The 27,017-nt window shown below is 37.3% G+C and overlaps 2 protein-coding genes across 8 annotated transcripts in view; one reads left to right on the top strand and one right to left on the bottom strand.

The window, feature by feature from the left end:
• The window catches only part of vdac2 (voltage-dependent anion channel 2), a 732,443-nt gene that overhangs the window by 42,052 nt on the left and 663,374 nt on the right, over positions 1 to 27,017 (top strand). The gene's annotated exons all lie outside the window — the stretch shown is intronic.
• ccar1 (cell division cycle and apoptosis regulator 1) overlaps positions 1 to 27,017 on the bottom strand; it is a 68,790-nt gene that overhangs the window by 33,736 nt on the left and 8,037 nt on the right. For 2 of the 7 annotated variants that reach the window (XR_015505345.1, XM_087278335.1), the window contains exons 3-13: positions 25,821 to 25,996; positions 22,002 to 22,121; positions 19,447 to 19,479; positions 19,095 to 19,291; positions 15,738 to 15,864; positions 15,501 to 15,614; positions 6,457 to 6,649; positions 4,103 to 4,292; positions 3,864 to 4,019; positions 235 to 460; positions 47 to 160 (exon numbers count right to left, since the gene is read on the bottom strand). Coding sequence is in view for 5 of the 7 variants with exons in the window: in XM_087278335.1 (XP_087134461.1) it covers positions 47 to 160; positions 235 to 460; positions 3,864 to 4,019; positions 4,103 to 4,292; positions 6,457 to 6,649; positions 15,501 to 15,614; positions 15,738 to 15,864; positions 19,095 to 19,291; positions 19,447 to 19,479; positions 22,002 to 22,121; positions 25,821 to 25,996 (1,646 nt within the window). In the remaining 2 variants the exon portion in view is untranslated. 7 annotated transcript variants of the gene reach the window in all.

Below are 27,017 nucleotides of genomic sequence, written 5' to 3'. Positions count from 1 at the left end.
TGCACAAACCCAGCTGCATTTAGAGGAGTAATCTGGAGAGCCGTACCTTGATGAGGCGGGCAGGGTGCTGGAACGAGTCTCTGAGCTCGGCTGGATCTTCTGACAGAGCACATGACTTATGATACAGCTCATCTAGACTGGGGTTGGCCAACAGCATCACCTATAACCATTACCAAAAAAATAATGATTGTCAAAAATCCTCTGAAGTGGAAGTAAGTATTATGCTGACTCTACCTTTGCACTGTAGGTGTGATTGGCATCAGGCGGGTCCAGCACTGCTGTGTTTTTGACCAACGAGTCCACCTCTTTATGCATGATGTGGAAGTTACAGTAGTTTCCGAAAGTAAAAGGTCTTGATAAGGGGAAGGCATCCACCCAAGTAAACACAGCGTTAAAGAAGTCACTAGGGATGTAGAGGCTCTGATACCTCCGCCGCAACTCCATCATATCACAATTGTATCTGTCGAAAACAGAGAAAGGCAATCATTAACTGAATATAGTCCTGAATAGGCATGAAGCCTAGTTTATACTTGATGCATCCGCTAGTTCACTTGAGTGCGCACGGCGAATGTGACGTTATCGATGTGTTTGCGGAGGTTTGCTTTGGGTGCGCGCAACATGATTTTTTTTAGCATTTTTTGAGACGCCCTATTTGATTTAAATTGAATATGAAACACTTTGAAGAGATTTTGTCTGAAACAGGTACGCTTGTACACACACCTTTAGGATCCGTCCATGCGCGATCATAGAGAGAACCAGAGGACCAATAATTCTAGGCTAGAAATTGCAACAGCCGTGGGATATGATGAAAGTTTTTAAGTTTAGAAAAACTCGAGGGATAAGTTTGTTAAAACCAAAAAGAGAGGCCATGCAAAAGTGGAGACCCGTGTTTTTAATAAACAATTACAGAATATGTTTTTCCACCATTCATTTACACTGATGTATGCATTACAATTTTGAATTTAAAACGATTTAATAATTACAAAACTAAAATGAAGCAACAAATTATAAATCGTTTTACAATATACTGATGGCCTGTTGTTCTAGGTTTTATTTGTGATAATGGTCAGGAATGTTGGACCATTATTACCTTGGCGTATAAGCAGAGGACACAAACTAGCCAGACAGCAAAGTGTCAATTGTGGAACAGGCTAAATGCAAATAAATAAAAAAAAAAAACATCAGAATTTTTTTAGTAAGTGTACTTTTTTTAGGACTTTTATTCTTGCTATAATATATATATATATATATATATATATATATATATATATATATATATATATTTGTAGAGCAACTCATGTTATGTTGTCATTAGTATTTTAATAAACTTTAATAGGTAAAACTGTCCGAGATATGACCAAAAGCAAGTGACTCAAAGTTTGATTAAAAAAAATCATGAATGGTTAAAAAAATCTTTATAAACAATAAAATAAATTCTAAAAATATTTCAAAATTAATTAGTTTAAAAATCTTGAATGATATTAATGATTTGACGTAGTTCTGGAAACTTCCTACTTCTCTGTTTATCTGTCTGACTTTACAGAGGGTTTCTTTTGACCACCCCCTGTCATTTTAAAGAATATCACAATGGCGAACGCATCAAGTATAAATGCCTCATCCATTTCGTGAGGTGCGCACGCAGTCAGCAGAAGTCCACGATGCCTCACCAGGCAGAAGTATAAATCAGCTTAAAGCTGGTATAAGATTCTGACTGTGTGATAACCTTGGATAAGAATATCACGGTTTCACGTATTGCAAGTACTGCTTTGAAACATTTTTTTTAATGTCTGGGAAAAAAAGCTTATTCCCCATTGAACACGATATATTTTATTTAAAGAAACATTTAAAATATTTTGGAACTGTAAACATGTCATTTATGTCAAACATATATCATTCTACTGTCTTCATTAGTTTTAAAAACAAAGATTTTTTTTACAACTTGAAAAAGCATCTTTGGATATCTTTCTTTCCTTTGGATACAAAGCAAGCAACAGCACTGTTCAGATCCAAAGCATGTTTGGATGTTGGTGTATAAGCAACTTGCTTTAAAATGTTTCCTGAATAGTGGCCTAACCAGTAGCTTTTTGATGTGGAGGGTCCTTTTTGCCCGGTGATACTGTTGCTTTAAAAAAAAAACTAAATAAAATAGTGGTAAAAAAACGGTATAACAGAAGATTGTTGCGGTTTGAAAACCTTGAATTTTCATAATCACAATAAACCTTGAAACCGGTTATTGTCCCATGCTAAATCCTATAGGATCATTCACACAGAACATATATTTCAGTTCCAATGCACTACTTTTCATCTGTTTTTCATGCACTTGGCAGAGGTGTGTGACATTGTGCCAAAATAAATAAAACTTTTACACACAGCATCACCCATCAATGTCAGTCCCAAAGCCAAAGGATCAACAAAGAGAGAGACTTTTGAGTTTTTTGCCATATCAGCTTTTATGGCAAAATGTCATGGCAAAAACTATATCAAGTTTACCACATTTTATAAATACCACTTTTCTATAATTATACAAATATTCTAACAATTAAAAGTTATCAACAGCAATAAATAATACACAAGATAAAATATATAAATAATAAGAATGATAATATATAAGATTAAAATCTAAAACTGTTTTTAAGGTTTACTTTTGATAAAAGTTGTACAATTTTAAAAGGATTCACATTTAAAAATATTTTATTTAAAGTCAATTCAGAAAAAAAAATTGTAGTCTGATAACATAAAAAATAGGGCATTCCACAAAAATATGTTTAACAGTTTGCAATATTGACATTTTGGGGGTTCTCCTCCTTTGAGTAAATGTTCATGTATAAGTCAATGGACCAATAAGAACTCAGAGCTCTGTTTTACAGTAGCAAGTTGGCGTGACCACTGTTTTATAAGACGTTAACATTTAGGCCCAATCCCAATTCTACACCTTAGCCTTTCCTCTTACCGCAATTCTCTTTAGCTTAAAGGCTTAGGGCTAAGAGAAAGGGGTAGATAGCCCTCGAAAGAGAGATTTTTCAGAACCACACTCGAAACCAAGGGGTAAGCAAATGTCCAAGAATACACCAGCCACAACAAGTAAGGAGATCCACCAATTAGTATTTTTTGTAATTGTTATGAATTTTTACAACAAACAAGAATGTTTTAATATATTCATAACCACGTTCGTGTTTTACAATCATGCTTAAAAAAAAAATGCTAAAATAAAAAGCGCTCAATTTTGCTATCTATAATCCATAATCCTGTACAGCAGTCCCACAAAATTCTGACACTCGTTGACACTCTAATACCCTGTCAGAAAAGTCTAGTGGCTGGAAATGGGCTTTTGACAGTATCTGCTATAATGTTAATGTTGTTTATTGTGTTTACATAGTTGAAAATGGCCACAGTGTAAATTTACGATCTTATTTTCACATTAGATTGTTATGATAACATAATATATGCCTTCAGTGATTTCCTGAAGATAAATACCAAAAAATAAAGCAAATGGAATAACTAAAGCAGCCATGACCGTCTTATTTCATATGAAGCAAGAGATCGCAATGACATATGATGTTGTGTGCAGGTGCTGTAGTGCTGTCCCATTTTATAGGGGTACATTTTGAAGCCCTTCCCCTTCACACTCAGTTTTAAAAAAAACTTTATCTCTGCTTTCCAGTTTTAAGGGCGATGGGGAAGGGGTACAAAAATAGAATCGGGATTAGGCCAAAGTAGCAGCGAAGACCCTTTTTTAAAAACCAACCATCAAAACTTTTTTTTTAAATGACATTACAATAAAAAACCCTAAATAAACCAACAATACAACAACCAAATACTAGAAAACAAACAATCTCAGCAACACTCATTTCTTATTAACTTACCCATCGAGAGAGAATTTGGAGAACTGCACAGTATATCTTGGAACAACTCTGCGTGGCCGTCTTGGTGAACGTTCTCGCCGAGGAGAGCGATCTCTAGAGCGTTTCCGCATGGGTGAGCGTTCTCTCGATCGTCTTCTCTCTCTCTCTCTTTCACGACTATTTAAACACAGGCAAAATAAAGCATGGACATTAACATCAAATAAAGACTGACAATATCCTAAATTTGTTTCTAATTTCACCTCCGTCTTGAGAAGCACTGAGAGTCTGGTGTATGTTTGAGTGCTGACCTGCGATCATCTTTCCTTAGGATGAGCTCTGGCCGGTCACTGCGGTTGGGGAAGCGGGGCGAGGGCTCGACACGCCTCACCTGCTGAGGCTGAGGCATCATCCGCACTGGAGGCTGCAGCAAACCTCCAGAAAACACAGAATCTGCAGGCGGCATAGAGACAGAGGCAAGGATATCAGGTCTGGGGGTCTTTCAAACATGGACTGCTCAGTCGAGTTCAGACTTCACAATTTTAAGTAGTCACGGAGGTTTTCACACTACATGACTATCTGGGGTGGCATCGTGTAACTGCTCTGTTTACACTGCAACATGGGGTTTCACACTGTATGCTTTTACAGTAGGAGAACTGCTGACAACTTTGTCTCAGTCTGCAAACTACATCTCACAACCAAACACACGCGAGAACTGACATGGAAAAAACGTGAGGTCACGTAGCATATATTTTGTTATTAACCACATAATGAGAAAGAAGCCTTTAGTGGGGTAGAAAATGTACTTATTTTGCCCACCCGGCTTAAATTTTTTATTTTGTGACCCGGTTGTGATATTGCCCAAATGACATGTCAATCGGACACGGGTGCTCCTGCCAAATTTACAATAGTTTTTCCTCCATTTCTTGGGACCAATTAGACTAAAAAGAAGTCCTTTCAACTTCTCCCTCATCCTCCCGCTGGCCTGCAGATACCCACACTAGTGGATGCCGCTCTCTGATGGGCTGTAGGTGATTGCTGATGTCATTTTCACCCAGAACACATTTCACACGCATTGATTTGAATCGCAGACAGGTCCAGATATTTAGCCAAATATCTTACAGGCATCTGCGACCCATCTGCAATTCTCCAGATGACGTCATTGATAGTTCACACTGTGATTGTTACTAACATGAACGAGCACTGATTTACCTGTGATTTCAAGCATTTGTCTGCGATTTCTCAAAACCTGTTGGTGAGTCAAAATCGGGACTAAAATCATGCAGTCTGAACTTGGCATTAGCTAGATTTTTAAATGATCCAGGATTGTTTGGTTCTTTGAAGCTGTACACTCAAACATGCTCAGGAGCAGCTTATTTCACGAAAACAGAAGTAGATTTATTATTTAAAAAAGGTAAGCAGAAAGTCTGTGCCTAGGCAACCATTACTATTTCCTTACAAGGGTATTCAATTGAATTGGGGAAAATAACAATAAACCTTTTTAAAAATGTAAACTAAACTAAAAGCCCATTTTATTTTACAGTCTACAGTGCATCCGGAAAAAAATTATATCTCTTCACTTTTTTTATGTTACTCCCTTATTCCAGAATGAATTAAATTAATTTATTTCCTCAAAATTCTACACACAATACTCCATAATGACAATGTGAAATAAAATTAAAAAAAGTAAATTGTTGAAAATTTATTAAAAATAAAAAGCTGAAAAATCACATGTACATAAGTATTCACAGCCTTTGCTCAATACTTTGCTGATGCACCTTTCGCAGCAATTACAACCTCAAGTCTTTTTAAATATGATGCCACAAGCTTGGTACACCTGTCTGGTCAAAAACACTCTGAAGCAGGTTTTCATTCATTCATTAGTCTTCCAGTTCCTGCTGCTGAAAAACATCCCCACAGCATGATGCTGCCACCACCACCATGCTTCACTGTAGGGATGGTATTAGCCTGGTGATGAGCGGTGACTATTTTCTCCAAACGTAACGCCTGGCATTAACTCCAAAGAGTTCAACTTTAGTCTCATCAGACCAAAGAAATTTGTTTCTTATTGTTTGAGAATTCTTCAGATGCCAGGGGGCTTTTTTAAGTTTATTCATGATAACTTGAATAATGCAACTTGTATAATGTTATTAATAGTAGTAGTACTATATATTATAGACATATTTATATTTGTTTTATTAAAAAGCTTAGATTTGTCCACCTGTCAGGTTTTTTACCATGTGGAGCACAGGACGTGTGTTTGGATAAAACTCTACATATTATTGTTCATTTATTCATTTGCTGGAAATTAGAACTAAATTTAGAAATAGTTTTGAAACAAATTTTTATATATCTTTATATATCAATAATATAAAAGTTGGAACTCCTAACCCAGGGGTGGCCAAACCTGTGTCCTGGAGAGTTTAGCTCATCAACATAATCAAACACACCTGAACCAGCTAAGCAAGCACTTACTAGATATACTAAAAAGCTCCTGGCAGGTGTGTCGAAGCAAGTTGGAGCTAAACTCAACAGGACAACAGCCCTTTAGGACCCCTGCCCTAACCAGTCAATCCACTACAGCATGTCTCTGGTAATGGCTGAGGGGTTGATGTACCTTTAGGGGGTGGCTGGGGCAGCAGTGGCTGCGGTGGGTTCTGCAGGAGAGGAGCCAGAGATGCAGCGGAGAGCTGGGCCTGCAGGAGAGATGGAGGAGGCCCCTGTGCTGGGACACTGAATGTGGTGGGTGGGGGTAGAGACTGAAGCATGGTGGGACCTGGTTTCATCATATTCGGGACTTGTGGCTGGCTCTGAAAAAGAAAAGATGGAGCAGAAGAGACAGGTTGCAAGTATGCACAACCACTTTATAACGCATAAAAATGCTAAAGATTAAAGCTGGGCAATTCTCTGCTTTCCAACATTTAATCATTCATTCATTCATTTTCTTTTTAGCTTATTCCCTTTATTAATCAGGGGTCGCCACAGCGGAATAAACCACCAACTTATCCAGCATATGTTTTACGCAGCGTATGCCCTTCCAGCTGCAACCCATCACTGGGAAACACCCATACACTCTCATTCACACACATACACTACGGACAATTCACCTATAAATATATATATTTATTCACCTATAGCGCATGTCTTCGGACTGCGGGGGAAACTGGAGCACCCGGAGGAAACCCATGCCAACACAGGGAAAACATGCAAACTCCACACAGAAATGCCAACTGACCCAGCTGAAGCTTGAACCAGCGACCTTCTTGGTGTTAGGTGAACGCGTTACCTACTGTGCCACCGTGTTGCCGTTTTCCAACATTTATGATAAAATTCTCATAATTCATGTTTGGGGCCAAAAATTTCAACGAACAAGAAATTATTCCTTTCAGCAATAAAATTAATTTTTTCTTTAATTAATAAAAGTAAAAAAAATGTTTTTGGAAATATACTTAACATTGTTGTGATGCTAAAAACTCAAGCTTTACTAACACAAAAAGAATATTTTACAATACATTTAAAACTTATAAACTGTTACTATATTTCACAATTTGACCGTTTTACCATGATTTCAAGAATACAATTTTTTTCTTTGAAGCCTATTTCAGAAAAGAGTATGAAAATCCAAAACTTTGAAACATCTACAAAACGTATTTGAAAAAAAAAAAACATTATTCAATAACACAGTGTAAAACGCAACGCCCCTACTTCAGATAAGTAAAAAAAAAAAAAAACCTTAAAGGGGTAGTTCACCTAAAGCTGAAAATTCACTCATCCTTTACTTGTTCTAAACCTGTTTGATTTTCTTTCTTCTGTTGATCACAAAAGAAGATATTTTAAAGAAAAGTTGAAACATGTAACGATTGACTTTCACGGTATTTGCTTTTAAGTAAACGATTACAGGTTTTCAGCTTTCTTCAAAATATTTTCTTGTGTTCAACTGAATAAGAAAACTTGAAGGTGAGTAAATGGCAAGTAAGGCCCAAACCCAATTCGATTTTTGTACCCCTACCCCTTCCCCTTGGCCCTTAAAATTGAGTGTGAAGGGGAAGAGCTTCAAAATTTACCCCTAAGATATGAGACAGCACTACAGCACCTGCACACGTCATCATACGGTTGAAGTCAGAATTATTAGCCCCCATCCCCCCGTTTATTTTTTTCCCCAATTTCTGTTGAGAGATTATTTCAACACATTTCTAAACTGAAAAGTTTTAATAACTCATTTTTAATAACTAATTTACTTTATATTTGCCATGAGGAAAGTAAATATTTTAATATTTTTTCAAGACACTTCTATACAGCTTAAAGTGACATTTAAAGGCTTAAATAGGTTAATTAGGTTATATAGGCAGGTTAGGGTAATTAGGCAAGTTACTGTATAATGAGGATTTGTTCTGTAGAGTATCGAAAAAAATATATAGCTTAAAGGGGCTAATAATTTTGACCTTAAAATGGTTTTTAAACAATTCAAAACTGCTTTTATTCTAGCTGAAATAACACAAATAAGACTTTCTCCAGAAGAAAAAATATTATCAGACTTACTGTGAAAATGTCCTTGCTCTGTTAAACACTGTTTGGAAAATATTTAAAATAGAATGAAAAATTCAAAGGGGGGCTAATAATTCTGACTTCAACTATGTCATCGCCATCTCTTGCTTCATATGAGATCAGACGATTGCAACTGCGATAGTTATTCCAGTTGCGTTATGTTTTGGTATTTATATTCAGTAAATCAATGAAGGCATATATTATGTTATCATAACAATCTAATGTGAAAATAAGATCTTAACTGTACTGTGCATTTACAGAGTGGAAATAATCAAAACAAAATTAACATTATGGCAGACACTGTAAAAAGCTCATTCCCAGCCACTAGACTTTTCTGACAGAATGTTGTGGGACTGCTATACAGGAGTTACTATTATGTATTATAGATAGCGAAATTTTGCGGTTTTTATTTTAGCATTTTTTTAAGAAGGTTTTTATGATGGTAAAACCGGAACGCCATTATACAATAAATATATTAAAACATGCACTTGTTTGTTGTAAAAATTAATAATAATGACAGAAAATACTAATATGTGGATTTCCTTACTTCCAGGTGCAGCTATACTGCCGTTGTGGCTGGTGTATTCTGGGAAATTTTCTTACCCTTTGGTTTCAAGTGTGTTCGAAAAAAAATCTCCTTTCGAAGGGGTATCTACCCCTTCCTCTTAGCCCTACGCCTTCAAGCTAAGGAGAATTGGGACAAGGGGAAGGGCTAAGGGGTAGAATTGGGATTGGGCCTATGTGTTTATTTTGGGTGAACTACCCCTTTAAGCATATCGTACTTAACGGCATACAACCAGAGCCTATTAAAAGGCCATCTCCAATACAGGTTTAGATAACCATTTTAATGGATGGGAGGAAAAAGTGCCTAAATGAGTAATGAAGGAGCACTAAACCCAGTGAAAATAAAAGAAAATGATTAGAAAGAGCTGGAGAGAGAGGAAGTTGAAGCACTGCTGTTACCATTTACCACTTTTGGCCCCTGTTGAAAGACAATAGATTTTGTTTTAAGAAAAACAAAACAAAACAACAAAAAAAACACTAAAAAAGGCACGTTGTTTTAAAAGAAAGCAAGCATTTTGGACTTTCAAAAGGAGACAATGAGTATGTTTACATGGACACTAATAATTCAATTTTAATATGATTAAGACAATACTCTGATTAAGAATCTACCATGTAAACAGCTATTTTTCATTACTCTGATTAAGGTCATAATTAAACTAAACAGAAAACAAATGAAGACGTGGAGTATGCTTATTTTAGTTGCATTATTGAAGTGCAGTACAGCCATGTAAACGTGGCAATCAAACTATTAACGTCAGGTAGGATTTTCGCCGCATTTTGCGATTGGATAGCCCTTACACAAAACGCTGTTTGACCACAGACACCTGCATTGCAAAATGCAAAGAATAATTTTTCCCATACGGCGTGTGGTATCAAATTAAAACAACACTCTTCCAGCAGTTCATACTCCCATCCAATATCTTGTTTGTCACTGGAGGCATGCATGAAATGTTCCCAAAAGAAAGTGCCAAACTGCAGTTACAGTCAACAAATTAAAAATAAAACACTCGAAATTACATGCAACTCAGATAAAATGTGAATAGCACGGTGCTATATAGCATGTGCAATAACATGTAAAATGGGGAACATTCAAAAAGCAACTCATGTAAACACCTTAATCAAATAATTGTCTTATTCAGATTAAAGCAAATAATTTGATTACTGATGTCCATGTAAACATAGTTAATGTCTTACAACTGTTGTTAATTACATAAGACAAAAAAACTTTTATTTTATCATCACTGGCACAGTGTGACATTTGTGTCCGCATATAGACATGTCAAAAATATCATAAGTGCACTTAATCACTATTAATTACTTCTTATAATAAGCAATAAATAAAAAAGCGGCACTAACAAAAATAAAAAAAAGAATTTAAAAAATTCTATAAATTTGTAATTAGGTTATACTTAAGCTAAAGTTTCAAAAGTTTAATATAAAACTACAAAAAAGTACAAATATAGGTTTCTTTAAATAATTGCTGTGGATATCAAAGAATTGCTGCAAATAGAATTTCCAATTATGTATGTAAAATAATATTTTGCAGGTAATTTACAAACCCTTAGGCCATTTCTTTAGACAAAAAGATTTGTATCTCAAACTGTGACCCTTGGTGATTCATAAATTGCAAGTCAATGGCTACCAACACTTAGTAAAGAGTAAAAACAAAAAATAACTTGCAGGAAAAACAAAACTAATACTCATTGTTTCTGGCATATATGTTGTGTTCCAGGCAACACAATAAAATAAAGAAAAATGGTCACTCTGTGCAAGAAACATAATTTACATCATTAAAGGTCCCGCAAAGTGCTTTGAAATGTGAATTTTTTAATCAGATGTTTGACACCATAGAATATATGCACAAGTATGCCAAAGTATTGCAGTAACCTGGTGCGAGTGCTTTCAATGACCTGTATGCAGTTACAAAATCTGAGTGTTTAAAGTGTGTTTTCTTTAAAAATGAACCACCCCTGCTGCCTGACTGATATACGATATAAAGTGGGTCTCAGACTGTACAAATAGCACTCCATTAAGTTACATTTTCCCACGCCATGTCTCTAAAATATGAACATTTATCATACACTAGTTTTTTCAAAGGTGTTTCAGTGCTTGCTTGGCGGGTGCTTGTGTGTAATTATTACAATCTCATTGAAACTCCAAGTGATTTTTACAAGAGAGAAGTTAAAGGCGTGGTTATTTTGGCATTATAGCAGTGTGGTGTACGGTAAAATGTGAGTTTTCTTTTTTTTGACTGATTTTGGGTGAGAGTGGTTGAACTTAAGCGCATCAATTGAAAAGCAAATGATAAGTTTCTTGAAGGGTGCGGAGCATGTGAGTACTTGATTGGTCAAATTGACCCTTCGCTAAGAAACACATGAAAACCACACACTAATCGTGGCTTAGCAACCGTAACTACATGCAGGAGGCCTGTCAAGCTTTCAAGGAAAACAAGTCAAAGCGTTGTGCATATGGATTGTGCAAATCTGATTCATGATCGCGTTTTACATGTTATAGTTATGTTATACTTAGATTAACATCATTGTGTCACCACGCTATCCGCATTTCCTCAGAAGTTTCATGTAATTTCAGGTGTTTCATTATTAATTTGTCAACTGCGGTTTGGCACTTTCACTTTCATTCGGGCATGTTCCCCGTGACAAACGAGATATTGGATGCAACTATGAACTGCTGAAAGAGTTATGTTTTAATGAAAGTTCATACCGCATGCTGAATGGAAGAAAAATAAAAGCTACGCATTTCATGATGCAGTTGTCTGTGGTCTGCCCTGACTCGGTAGGTGCAAAGAGTGTCAAACAGCCATATGTGTGTGTGTATGTGTGTGTATGTATGTGTATGGACTATCCTGTTGCAAAACGCGTCAAAAAGCCCTACATGACGGTAATAGTTTGATTAAGGTGTTTACACGTCTGTAGTGCACTTTAATAATGCAAAAAAAAAAAAAAAAAAAATCGGCATAGTCCACCCGTCTTAATTTGATTTCTCTTTAGTTCGACCTTAATCTGATTAAATTAATCAAAAATCGCTGTTTACATGGTCGACTCTTAATCAGAGTATTGTCTTAATCGCATTAAAATCGAATTTTTGGTGTCCATGTAAACAGTCACTGATAGAAGGCAATAAATCACAAACCTCTTAAAATATCTAAATTGTGTTTTCTTAAAAAAAACAAAGCAGATTATGTTTCACAGCTGTTTTTTTTTTTTTTTAACTTGATAAACAGAGCACTGCTCTGTTTAAGCCACAACAGTAGTCATACTAATAGCAATCATTTTCCATCCGTTCTAAACTAGGAATATTTGAAATTGCATAACAACAGAACAAAACAGTCATGTGATCACAATCTGATAACTTGCGATAAATATACATCACCCGCAGCAGTTTTTCAGTCATTTATAACCCTCATAGCCATGTCAGAGCTACAATTCATCGATGATTTCATCAGTCTTTTAGAAATGTAGTCATTGGTGATGGCATTATACCAGGTTAGTGTCTGCCTTTTTATTTGGTGTCTAATTAATATTTGCTGGAATTTGCATTTTAAATTTGCATAATTTACATTTCAATGTATTTATTTTTTCCACTTAACTGCAAATTAGAATAGAAACTGTATAAAAATTACACAAACATGCTGACAGTTATACATACTGTACATTGTTATGAGTCAATGATGCTAATATTTGGCACAAATCCATCAGTTTCCCCTTTCTGGCTGCTCTTTATATGTATGAATTATGTAGAAGCACTGTCCATCCGTGTTTCCTCGTCAGTTAGTAACACTATATTTCATTGCACAACACTAGTCTATCAGGCTTTTTGGCTAAAAATTGAGAAATCATGGTTTAATTTGTTATTATTAGATTATTTTTTAATTTCACCACTCCTGCCAGGCTTAAATTAACATTAAGCTGTTAAATGGTCAACATATGAGGCAGCTAGGCTAACCTAGCTTCAATTTTGATTAAATTATCTTCTAATCGGTTGCGTATTAAGTCGTGAATATACACCTGTAATGCATACTGCAGTCCTTTTTTGTCTGGCTTTCTCAGATATCTCACCCAATCACCAAAAATGACTAATTATATCTCTGGGAATGTCTGACATCGGAACATATGTATTGTAATAGACGTGCAAGGCATTAAAGCTTGACAGGCATAGCAACAATAACTAAGGAGGGCGGGGCTTAGAGAAGGGTCAATTGGATTTGATGAGAAACTGAAATATGAGGTCACATAAAAAAAAAATCTATTTAGGCGGAGGTGACAAATTGTACGTTTGGATACTTATATCAGTTTTATATTTTCCAAAATGCTAATTTGCACACTATCTAATAGATATCCTTAAAACTAACAGACTGAAACTAACATTATTGAAACTAAAAGTATTTTACCTAATTTCACGGGAACTTTAAACTTTTATTCCACAGCCTCTACAAACAATAATCTGAAACCCACAGGTAACAATATCAACTGGAGTTCTGGGAATTTATTTAGTTTTGCATTAAAGAGCCCATATTATACATGAAATAGGGTCATATCCTGGTTGTAAGGGTCTCCAACAACAGTCTAATATGCATGCAAGGTCAAAAAACACTTTCATGGTCTTATAATCTGCATTTATTTTTACCTAATTATCCCAGCGACTCCTGTATGAATCGTCCAGTGATTCATTTGTTCCCAAACCCCTCCTTAGCGCGGAGCTAATCTGCGCTGATTGGACCGATGACAGTCTGTCGCGATTGGTCGACTGCCTTCAGTCAGAGAGGGAAATGGCCAATAGCTAATCAGCAATTTAAAAAGTAATCACAGTTCATACACGCTCGATAGTGCAGACGTGGATTTTAGCTGCCACACTATGGCGAGTGGATAGTGCCACGGATAACCGAACGAAGGAGACAGTCGTGTACTGGCCATACCACACACACACAAAAACACACACACACCTCCGGATGACAACGCTCCCGCTTCCGCCCGCACCCGCCAGGTTTTAGCCTGAGAACCCGCTCCGTTTTCTGCCCGCCGCGCCCGGTCCCGCTAGAGCGGAGAACACAACCAAAAATCACCCAGTATACAGTCCAGACAGCCAAGCTGTCGTTCGTTCGTTCGTTCGTTCGCTCGTTCGCTCTCTCTCTCTCTCTCTCTCTCTCTCTCTCTCTCTCTCTCTCTCATACGCGCGCGTGCGCACTAACACACACACAAGCACCACGCAGACTCTCTCTTTCTAATTCGCATAGCAATATCCGTGATATTGCTAGACAGCCCGCTCCCGTCCCAAATTAAACCCGTTACCGACCGCTCCCGCGATTTATTCGGAAATTTATTCCCGCGGCTGTCCCCGCGCCAGATTTCTGCGGCGTGGGAATAAATTTCCGAATAAATCGCGGGAGCAGAACTCTAGCACGGAGCTCCATAAACAAACAGCACGCGTCGCGTTTTTAACGTGACTTTGCACGCGATAAGATAAAATATCCAGTTAACCTGATACAGTACACGCGGTTACAAGTAACAAATCACAACTAAATACATTTGCAAGCAAGAGTAAACGAGGCAACAACTTTAACCGCACGTACTTACACTTGAGAAATGGAAGAAACCCATCCTGACGTCCATCAGTTACTCTTTACTGATCCTTCCTTTAACAAACTCAGATGAAGTATTCTTTGTAGCATGTAGCTTCCAGAAGTTTCCAACTGCTTGGTTATAATGCTGAGGTTTCATCTTTGGGTAGAGACTCAATATATCCATCTGCAGTGTGACTTCAATCGACCGGCATGTTTGTGTGCGTGTGTTTGTGGGTGTGCGTGTGTTTGTGGGTGTGTGTGTGTGTCTGGGTTTCTGCGTCAGAGGGCGGGGCCTCAGGTTTGAAATCTCCCGGGTTTGCGCGTGCACGTGAATAACTTGGTTTCGTTCGTACGTCATGGCGAAACACCTAATGAGTCGGTATCAAGGCGACTCGTTTGAAGCACTATGAGTCGACTCTTTTATAGATGAATCAACCGTTTTAAACACTGTATTCTTACAGATTTAAGCCTTAGCTGGATACTTCGCTTCACTTAGAGCTGTGTTACACACTACATGGAGGGGAATTTTCAAAAACCCATAATATGGGCTCTTTAATACAGTATGTTTTAACTCTCAAACTCCGCTTATATTTTTGTGAATGACCAACAACCAAAGTTTCACCTAAAAAATCTAACATTTTACTGTACAAAAAAAGGCCTGAGGGCAAATAAAGTAACTTTAATTTTCAAGTAAACTATTTGTATCAAAGAACAGCCAGTGCCGATTAGCTAAAAAAGGGAATGAAAGGATTATGAGAGAAAAAAAAAGTTGAATTACTACTCCAACATACAAGCCGTGAGCTGTAATACAGGGAGGAGTGAAAAAGCAGCAACAGCTTGTCTTGGGCAAAAGGAAAGAAACCCAAGGACACATTTTGTGAAACAGAAGAGTGAAGGAGCAATCAAGCAGAAGATAAAGAGCAGGAGGAAAGAATGAGGCGCGGGGGGAGGGGGGGTCAAGTGGCGTGGGTTACATTTTGTCTTGAATCCACCGCCGAGTGTAAATCAGAGTAGCGTTGCATTCCTGCGTCAGTGTAAAAGCTGGACAGCTGTGGGGAAACCTGAGGTAAGGGCTGAGGCGGCTGGTGCTACATGGAGATTGAGAACACAGGAATCAACAGCAGCATCATCATCATTATTATGACACTGTGGACGCAGAACCGTATCAGACTGTTAGATTGATGATCTGTTCAGACTGTAGCTTTACTTACCGTTTGGTTGGGGAGCTGAGGTAAGGTTTGAATGCGCTGAGCGTTCCATTTGAAAGGCATGTTGGGATTGTAGACGGCCTCCACCAGGACACGGTCACCGACTTGGGGTGTTTTCCCCTTGACCGCACTGCAAAAACACAAAACAACGCCTTTAAAGGCAACAAATAGCTGGCCAATTTAAATAAAGCATAAGATTAAGGATGCACCAAATTTTTTCCTGGCAAAAATTATTGACTGAACATGGCATTTTCAGGTTTTAGCTGATGTAACAAAAAACGGTTATGCTGGTTTTACTTTTGACACTTTGGCTGCATTTACACTGCATGGTTCAAGTGACTCAATTACGATTTTTTCTCCCATGAAGCACAGATCGGAAATGGCCCGTGTACGTGTAAGCAGGAACAAACCACATGGATTGCGATTTACTTAAATCAGATTCAGGCTTTGCTGATATGTGGAAATTTATCCGATATCAATGGGATCTGTGTCCTCGTGTCTGCAGTGTAAGCAGGTAGATTGGATTTTCACCTGTCAATGCGAGTCACACATCATTAAAAACCATAGCAAATAACATCAAGTCTGACACTTTCATTTCAGAACAGACTTGTAGCACACCTATTTAAGCATGTTAACGAGAGAGAGAGAGAGAGAGAGAGAGACAGGGTAATATACTTAACCTAACCAATATAAATATAAAACTTTTGCATTCATCACGTGCATAAATCTGGTAAAAAAAAAAAAAAAGCCTAGATTAAAAGAAGATGGCCAAACGAAAACCATAGAAAAACAGCTTGTCAAAAAGAATTTAAAAAAATTAAACCCTGTAAACAGATTAAATACTGGAATGGAGAAAAGGGCAATCTTTAATTATCAGCTGTCAGTCAGCACAAGGTCTTTTTTTTTGTAAATGCAGACAATCAGATACGAGTCACTTTTAAAAGATGATGCAAGCAGGTCATCAAAAAAAATCGGGTACATTCACAAAATCGAAATTGACCATCAAGATCGGCAGTGTAAATGCAGCCTTTGATGTACTGGACACAAGTCAAAATATCTTGATGGAAAAGGATGCTTTATACATTACTTAATATTCTACACCACCCTCATCAGTGTGCAGCCACAGGACAATGGCGCCAGTGCAATCACCACACACCAGCTATTGGGAGAGTGGAGAGACAATAGCGGCATTTCCACTGTCGGGCCAGTGCGAGCCAGGGATTTAATCGGGCCGAGCCGGGCCAATCGCCCGGAAGGTTGAGCAGTGAGGCCAAAATCATGTCGCGTTTCCACTGTCGGGCTAGTAGCTCGCAGCGCGTCATGCAAACCCCGCCCCAAGAACGTCCCCCTAATCAAAACATCACACAACCCGCCCACTTCAGCGGGAATCAGGCAGATAAAGCACACCATGGAATCATCACGAAACCATTCAAATAAAGACAACTGAAACAAACAAATGACACGTTACTTTTCAGCATTGCATTATATGTCTATACGCACAGGCCTGTGTATTCTCATTCATCATATTCTTTTACTCACCAACCGACAGTTGGCATCGAAATCGAGTGGTCTCGCCACTAACAGAGGTACCCAGCGCAGTGAGCGCATCAATCCATAATATAAAACCACAGACATTCTCCGTTAATAAAGATAGAAAAATGAAACAAAAAAAGAAAATGTATTTTATAACATCATCGTTTACATAGACGCCGTCAAACATTCAGCCCGAATGCTCCGGAACGACCTGAAACATTAATTTTTTTCCTATAGGCTATCAGACACTTAGGTGATTCCCCTTTATTTAAGGGAAAGTGTTCAGTATTTCAGCACATAAATGCAATAAAATATTGTCTATGTTTCATTGCGCTCAGCAGCTATAAACTAAAGCTCTTCATGTATTTAAGAAAAAAAGATAAAAGAAAAGAAAAAAGGTCGCCTAGTTTCTGCTTTCACTCACCCTAAAAATGCTCTGTTTGCATGATTTGATTATTATCATCGTATCCAAATACTTAATAAATAATATTTTAAACCTTCTTCTGTGTTTATTGTTTTTAGAAAACATCTAAAATCTTTTTTTCAGATAGACCTTTGTAAAATGAAAGTTTAATATGGCTTTAAAATGATTTGATTTATTGTATATTCCAAAATTGGTTTAGCTTTTGTTAGTTTTATATTGGTTTATTTATTTAATGCGATTTTATTATATCCTATATTTGTAATTCTTAAAATTATTTCAATATAGCTTAGGCTATTTTATAAAGAGCTGACACTATTGTTTTGAGCCTACCAAAGTGGACACGAAATATGTAAAGTTTCATGTCTTTCTGCTGTATTCATATTGTGTATTATCTCAAAAATAAATAACACAAAGAAAAAAGCCGCACGGCATCAACAGAGCTGTGAAGGGAGCGCTCCTTTGCTCAGTCTCACACACATATAGGAATCTAAACACGCACAAAAAAACTTTTAAAACTTGACAAAAACTCTTAAAAACCTTTACCGTCTGCTGTGTTTAATATGGTGTAAAGATTATTATGCGTTATTGAAACATCAAGGAGGACGCAGCAAAGAAAAGCCACTTATAAATGAAAACTTTATTATTTTATGCAAGAGCCTTACATTTAAAAGGTAAACAGGGTGATCATACGCAAAAAGACCCCAGCCTATAAGACTAGATGTTTTCTTTCCCTAATTTATTTATTTGTTTGGCGCATACTCGTGTGCGATCGGAAAGATGTGTCAGCACTTCGCCGCTCCTTTCACTCCGCCCCGAAGCCCCAGTTGGCCCTCTTTGGCCCAAGGTATTCGGCGGGCCGAAAAAGGCCAGCTGCTGGCCCCAAGAAAGCCCTGATTTGGCCCGATTAGGCCCCGGAAGTGACAGTGGAAACGCGACTGGCCTTGGCTCGCTCGCTTTAAGCGCGATTGTGGAAACGCGGCTAATGATAGAGCCAATTCGGTGGATGGGGATAATTGGGAGGCCATGATCGGTAAGGGCCAATGGAGGGAATCTGGCCAGGGCACCGGGGTTACACCCCTACACTATATAAGAAGTGCCATGAAATTTTTTAATGACCAAAGAGTCAGGACCTAGGTTTAGTGTCTCATCCGAAAGAGGGCGCCCACTGACAGTATAGTGTCCCCTTCACTATTACTAGGGCATTAGCACCCACACAGACCACAGGTTGAGCGCCCCCTGTTGGCCTCACTAACACTACTTTCAACAGCAACCTAGTTTTTCCATGTGTTCACGCATCTAGGTACTGACCAGGCTCTGCCCTGCTTAGCTTCAGTGAGTAACCGGTCTTGTGTTGCAGGGTGATATGGCTGTGGCACTAACATAGTCAACGAACAATAACGAACCTGAGCTGGAAGAAGACATCCTCATCAACAAAGCCGAAAGTGTCATGCAGCTTGCTGACGACCCCAGTAAAAACACGCTGTTTTTGGGGTTGCGTCTGCTGCTGGTGGCTGGAGCGAGGGGTCGGGTATGACACCGTTATCTGTGCCGTCTGCTGAGGGTTGGACAGGCTCAGACTGGTGGGCAAAGCGACAGGGGGCTGAAAAATAAACACAGAACCACTGTTAGAAAATATATTGCTCATATCTGGCAGTGTTAAGAAATCTCTTGCTTTTTTCACACATTTAAAATGATGAGACCAAAAAAAACACATAAATATGATGATGAAAATGCAATACTGGAAACACAGTGTACCTGTGATAGCAGCGCTTGCTGGGGTTGTGGAAGCTGTAAAACAATAAATAAATGAAGAAATTGCACATTAGTTATAATTTTTTTAAATTATACATCATATAAATTATCCTAATTTCTGTGAGAATCCTGGGTCCATGCAAGGTTCCAACAGGTCTTCTGCAGTGTTTGTAATGATTGGGATGCAGCTCAGCAGATGATTCATCAGAAAAATCTACTTTCAGACACTTTTCCAAATGTTCAACTAGAAGTCAAGTTATTATTTGTTGCTCTTACAACTTTGATCTACGAAGAGACTTTTGTCAGGTTTGTACAGTGTGGAAGCATTTAAAGTGTTCAAGAAGATGCAAAACCATTACATGCAATGACAGAGAAACTGTTTAGACTGCATGTTACTGAAGAGCCTACTGTATGTTGACTGAAATCCAAAAATAGCCTAAAAACAATATCAAAACGCACTACAGAATGTTACATTTTCAAATACATGCACAAATCACACATATTGTAGCAGTGCTGCAGAAACTTGGTTTGCAGCGCCAACTGGCAGACACTTGTTTGTCAGGGTTCAAAATGCAAAATCTAAGGCCCAATCCAAATTCTATTTTTGCACCCCTACCCCTTCCCCATGGCCCCTAAAACAGAGTGTGAAGGGGAAGGGCTTCAAAATTTACTTCTAAGAAATGGGACAGCACTACAGCATCTGCACATGTCATTATATGCAATCGCAATCTCATGCTTCATTTGAGATCAGACAATCGCAACTGCTGTAGTGATTCCAGTTGTGTGTTTTTTTTTGTTTTTATCTTCAGGAAATCACTGAAGGCATATATTATGTTATCATAACAATATAATGTAGCAATAAGATTGTAACTATACTGCGCATTTACACAGTGGCCATATTCATCCATGTATTCAGTGGCCATGTAAACACATGAAAACAATATTAACATTATAGAAAATGCTGTAAAAAGCTTATTCCCAGCCACTAGACTTTTCTGACAGGGTATTCGTGTGTCATCGAGTGACAGAATGTTGTGGGAATGCTGTACAGGAGGAATTATTAGGGATTATTGGAAGTAAAATTTAGCGGTTTTTATTTTAGCAGGTTTTTTTTTTAAGCATGACGGTAAAACACGAACGCCGTTGTGAATCAATTAAAACATGTGCTTGTTTGTTGTAAAAATTCATAATAATTACAAAAAAATACAAATTTGTGGATCTCCTTACTTCTGGGTGCAACTATCTTGCCGTTGTGGCTGGTGTATTCTGGGAAATTTTCTTATCCCTCGGTTTCCAGTGTAGTCCTGAAAAATTTCTATTTGAAGGGCTATCTACCCCTTCCCCTTAGCCTTCAAGCTAAAGAGAATTGGGACACCCTTACCCTTTACGGGAACGCGCAAAACGAGTGGTAGGGGTAAGGGGGAAGTGCTAAGGGGTACAATTGGGATTGGGCCTAAGTGTCAACATTTCATCACAGCTAGATTTTTGCCCCTTAGTTTACACAGATTTCGCTCCACATGTAAATACATCAACCTGCTTTCTCTCAGCCTGTTAGAGGTGCATATATTAATGTAATGTATTTTTGCATGCAAATATTCTCATATTTAAAAATGTATAATCTATGAATGGGGCGACGCGGTGGCGCAGTGGATAGAACAATCGCCTCACAGCAAAAAAGTCGCTGGTTCCAGCCTCTCGGCTTAGTCAGTTGGGATTTCTGTGTGGAGTTTACATGTTCTCCATGTGGTCACGTGGGTTTCTTCCGGGTGCTCCGGATTCCCCCACAAGTCCAAAGACATGTGGTACAGGTGAACTGGGTAAGCTAAATTGGCCGTAGTGCAAGTGTGTGATTGAGGGTGTATGGGTGTTTCCCTGTGATGGGTTGCAGCTGGAAGAGCATCCGCTGTGTAAAACATGGATAAATTAATTTTTACAGCGTAATACTCACTACTCGAGTAATTTTAGAAGGACTACTCATATTATACTCATATTTTTTAGTACAAATATTTTTTCTCGCACTACATTTTTTGGCAAATAATAATACTTTAACTTGAGCATGATGTTTCACTATTGACTATCAAAGAATTTTTCTCACTTTTAAAGGCAGCTTTAAAATAGATTACCAGCCCGAACAACTTTTCAAAACCCACAATTAAATAAAGGCAGAACAGATAATTCTACACTGATATAGTATGTGGACCAAATGGCCTAAAACATCTACGAAAAGTGGAGATGAATGCTGAGTGTTAAATAATGCAAACAGACACTGATGCACTGCAGTACTTGCCCTCTTTAAAATAACTGCTCCATCGACTGCAGTCCTTTTAGCTTCTCTGTCAAAGCGCACACATTTATGACCCTGACGGCCCCTTTTATTCGGAGAGACTTACAGTGCATTCAAGCAAAAGCAACTTAGCAAAATATACAGCATGGGAATCAAACACATGACCTTGTGAAATGCACAAGATATCACAAAGACCAATACTTGAGTCCAGGGCATCAGCTATAGCTTCAGAAATGCTAGAGGTCAATGTGAACGAGGAGGTGAGTGTTTGTACCTGATGTGGGACATTGTAGAGTGTTTGTTGGGGTGGAGGTTGTGGCGGGGGGGCTTGAGGTGGCTGCTGTTGTTGCTGCTGCTGCTGTTGATACTGCTGCAGGGCTGAATTGATCTGCGACTAAAATAAAACACACCAGTGACTCAAGATTGCTCAGTGCGGAGTGGGGGAAGGGCTCAGGTTTCCAGCATCAAGCACACTAGAAATGCAGATGAGTACAATTCAGAACAAAATAGGAAGAAATTTATGGACTGCAGTAAATGGGAAGAGATCAGGTTAAAATTAGGTGACATTGTGCAGTGTTGTGAACACAGGACCTGCTGTGAAATATTATCAAAACATTAAAAATACAGCAGCAGCATATTTCATTATAATTCATAAAAAATGCTTTAAACTACTGTACACTTTTTGTCTATTTAGTCATAAAGTGTGGTAAATTTTGCTCCCTCTTTATTCACCAAAACACTTTTTTTTCAGAAAACAAAAAGTGTTATACTAGCTATTATTCCTCAAAAAATGCTTGAAAAAAATATGACTCTAGACTCATTTTGTGTGAAATTATCTTGGCAATTGACCCTTCGCTAAGCCCCGCCCTCCTTAGTTACTGTTGGTACGCCTGTCAAGCATTCGTGCCTGGCATGTCTATTACAATATGTATGCGCCAGTGTCAGACATTCCCAGCGATATAATTAGTCATTTTTGTTGAACAGGTGAGATATCTGAGAAAGCCAGAAAAAAAGGGCAGCAGCATGCATTATAGGGGTATATTCACGACTTAATACGCAACCGATTAGAAAATAATCTAATCAATATTAAAGCTAGCTTAGCCTAGCCGCCTCATACGCCGATCATTTAACAGCTTAGTTCATGCGCAGCGGTATATGTGAAATGTAAAAATAATCAAATAATAAATTAAACCGTGACTTCTCTTTTTTTTTTGTGCTAAAAAAGCCTGATAGACTAATTGTTGTGCAATGAAATATATCGTTACTGACAAGGAAACATGCATGGACAGTGCTTCTACATCATTCATTCATAGAAAGAACAGCCAGAAAGGGAAAATTAATAGATTTGTGCCAAATATTAGCATCTATAACAACAACTGTCAGTATGTTTGTGTGCTTTTTATACAGTTTCTATTCTAATTTGCAGTTAAGGGGAAAAATAAATACATTTAAATGCAAATCCAAGTATAAATAGCAGAAGTGAACAAATAGATTTTTTCTACCAGCAAATATTAATCTAACACCAAATATAAAAGCAGACACTAACCCGCTATAACGCTAATGACACAATCTCCAAAAGGCAGACAAAAAAAAACTGTGAATTGTAGCTCTGACATAGACATGAGGGTTATAAATTACTGAAAAACAGCTGCAGGGATTGTGATCACATCTTGATTTTGTTCTGTTTATATATAATTTCAAATATTCGTAGCTTAAAATAGATGGAAATATAACTGGATTGTGCTCGCTCTACAACTATTGTGAAGCCTTAAATGGAGCAGTGCTCATAATATCAAGTGAAAAAGAAAAAGACAGCTGGGAAACATACCCTGCTTTGTATTTTTGTAGGAAACACAGTTAAGATCTTTTTATGGTAAGAGGTTTGTGAGTCTTTGCCGTCTATCACTAAATGTGTTGGGAATATCAAAAAAAAAAAAAAAAAAACTTCACCCCGCTCTTTTAGTGCCCCTCACAGAGCTTGATCCATGCTGGCATTTCTCCCCTTGGGTTTTAGGTTTTGGAGAAGAAAAAAATTCCACTACCCCGTCCAAACTTTAAGGATACGGGGTGTCAGATTTGCACAATTCATATGCACAACGCTTTAGCTCATTTCCCCTTGCTCGAAAGCTTGACAGACTTCCTGCGCGTAGCTATGGTTGCTAAGCCACGATTGATGTGCTGACTTTTAAGTGTGGCTTAGCAAAGGGTCAATTTAATCATAAAATTATTAAATAAATAAATAAAAAAACAACAAAATAATAAGTAAAAAAAATTACAAAGCCTTTACTAACATGGATATTCTATAAAAACAGCACCTACGCATTGCAGCAACACTTTGTCACCTTGGAATTATAAGGTTTTATCTGCGCTCTGCGATTTTAAGATATTGAGCTATAAAGTTTTTGCATTCAATAGCAAATATTCCATGTGTAACATTTGTTTTTTATATAAAGCATCATACATTGTAAACAACTTAAAAAACATCCCATAATGTAAATAATTTGTCATTTAATAAGAATATGTCAATAACTCAATTTTGACAAAAATTTCAGATAGACCCTTATAATTCTAAGGTAACGACTTGCCCTTATCTGGTTAACAAAATAAGCACCAACACAATAACTATCCCTAAAGCACTTTTGGTTTGATTTTGGATTTAAACAAACATTTGGTTTATCTTTACTTCCAGTTCATTTATCAAATTCATCTATATTTGGAAAAATACTTATTGATATATAATTGTATGAATAAATAAATAACTTACACTTTATGAGGCTTATATCATTTATATAATCTGAGTGGTAGTATAGGTTTTATAAGTTTCATGGCATTGCTTGTTCCTGTATCTCAATAGCTGCTTTTTTTAGGGTTTCAGCAGGTTTCTTCAAGTCAAATTTAAGACTTTTTAGACCCTTTTAAGACCATTATGAATGAAATTTTAGACTTATACAGGGCTAAATATTATGAATTTATTGTAATGGGCCGAATACTTCTGTAAATAGTTTTTGTAATAATGGAAGATCATGTAAAGGGATGTGTTGCTTTAGTTCTCTTTCCCTGAATATGGAGTTTAATTTGGAGAATTTGCTGTAAAATGTCTAACTGCTAAGGTGAATGGTCTTTCTTTGCAAAAAAAAGTTTGAGATGGATTATTGGTGACTGAGTTTCAGCCTGATAATGTAGCTTTACCTAGACATAAAAAAATTAAGACCTGTTTAAAATGATTTAAGACCAACAACCCAATATTTCTGTGAATTTAAGTTTTTGAAAGTATTTTTTTACTTTTTAAGACCTCACGGGCACCCTGTTTTTCAAACATTATTCAGAATATCTTGTTTTGATTTCAACAGAAGAAAGAAATTCATACAAATTTAGAATATTTTGCGAGCAAATGGTCAGGATTTTTTATTGGTAAGCCATCCCTTTAAAGAATTGAGATGCATCAGTTTATCAGCATAAACGCACCAAATAAATAAGTGCAAAATAGGCCCGAGTGAATGATAATAATGTCATTGCAACCTATTAATATCACAATAGGAAAATAGGTTAAGACATGCTTTTTTGGGATGTGATGATAATGGCACGAACATCAGTAAATTTCCTGCTACAAACTTTAAGAAAAAAACACTGCACACTATATTCAAATTATATTTGAAAAGAAAACTCCAACAAATAAAAAGTTAAAAAGTCTGTTACAAAATCTCTTTTCATTATTCATTTATTACACTGATTCTAACTGTTTGTTATGTCAAAAGAACATATACACTATTTTCATTATTAGTAAATCTTCCCTAAATTGTCTTAATTCTTTACAATACTAAGAGAAAAAAAGAACATACTAAAAGCAACTGTTTCCAGTTCATTCATCACAATAGAAATTAGAGGTCAAGCAGGTTGCGCTGTAGGATGCAGTTGGTGTTTGAGTTTTATGTGTGTGTGTGATTTTGTATAGGAAACATTTGTAAAGACTTGCAAACTGTTCAGAAAATGCTGGAATAGTAAATCTAGCATGTCAGTATGAAATTTAAAACAATTTAAATGCTTTACAGTGCATTTCCTCCAGCTGCTATATGACGATGGATGACAGTCTCACCTGCTGTAATGCTGCTGCGGCAGCGGCAGCGGCGGCCTGCTGCTGGAGCGCTGCGGTCTGCTGAGAGAGCTGATAGTTGGCAGCTGACTGTGAGTTGAGGGAGGCTGCAGCTAAAGCCGACTGCTGAGTGTACATAGGAGACGCTCCCAGAAGAGACTGCTGCTGCACTCCTAATGCTATGGGAGATTGTAAAACAGGACATTTTCAAGATCATTGTGAATCAAATTTAAACACAAAGCCTTTTTTTCCTAGGCAAGTGGGAAAAAAAATTCAATGGTTTACTCCAAAAAAAAAAGTAATTTTGTTCATTCTTGGCCACATATTTTAAATAGTGTGTTAAAACAAGCAAACTCTGGTTGCATAAATAGACTTTAAAATTATGAGGTAATAAATGTAACTTGTTAAAGCTTTATTGAGATGTATTGTTGGTGATTGGATGACTGTTGGTCTGTTTGGAAAATTAAGACTCGTTTAAGACAATATTTCAGTGAATTTAAGCCTAAAATTTAAATAAGCCTAAAACATTTTAAGACCCCACGAACATGCTGTAAAACACGAGCAAACCTTGACCAGTCACATCAAACCAAACTTTACACGTCTTGAGCTTTGATCTTTAGATTAGATAAAGCTACAGTGAAAAACAGCGTCTTTAATGATGCACGTTTAGACTTGCTTTTGCATGTTGGTAATGAAAGTAATGCAATGGCAGTGCTGCCCACAGTGTTCTTCAATCACTTTGGCACATTCTTTGAAACAGGCTTAACATTCTCTAAACTGTGGGTTTAATGATCACAACTATTTGCTGAAACCCCAGAAACCTATTTAGTGTCTGCAAAATGTACTAATATTTATTTTATGTTTTAAACGGTTTTAAAGGTTTTGTAGAAAGTGTTTTTATAAAAAATAAACTGCACGTCTAATCGGAAAAAGATCACGAGCTTGATTCAACCCCCCACACCAGCATCCAGCATCTCTACGATTCAGTCAATTATATTTACAAATAGTAAACTTTATTGTAGTGAACAGAACCTGCAAAGGCTGTGATTTACAGGTAATAAAGTTGTAAATAACGTTCAGTTTGTTGCACAGAGCGATTGTTTGAGGGTCACGAGTGAAGTATTTGCATGCAAGTTTTTTTCAAAGTAATGGCATGAACGCACTCAGCAGAGAAAAGGAACCAAAAAGCGTGCACATCAT

This window comes from Danio rerio, chromosome 13 (assembly GCF_052040795.2).
Source record: "Danio rerio strain M-AB ecotype USA chromosome 13, GRCz13ab, whole genome shotgun sequence".
NCBI lineage: Eukaryota > Metazoa > Chordata > Actinopteri > Cypriniformes > Danionidae > Danio > Danio rerio.
The sequence above is the reverse complement of the archived record's forward strand: the minus strand, read 5'-3'. Positions and strand labels throughout refer to the sequence as shown.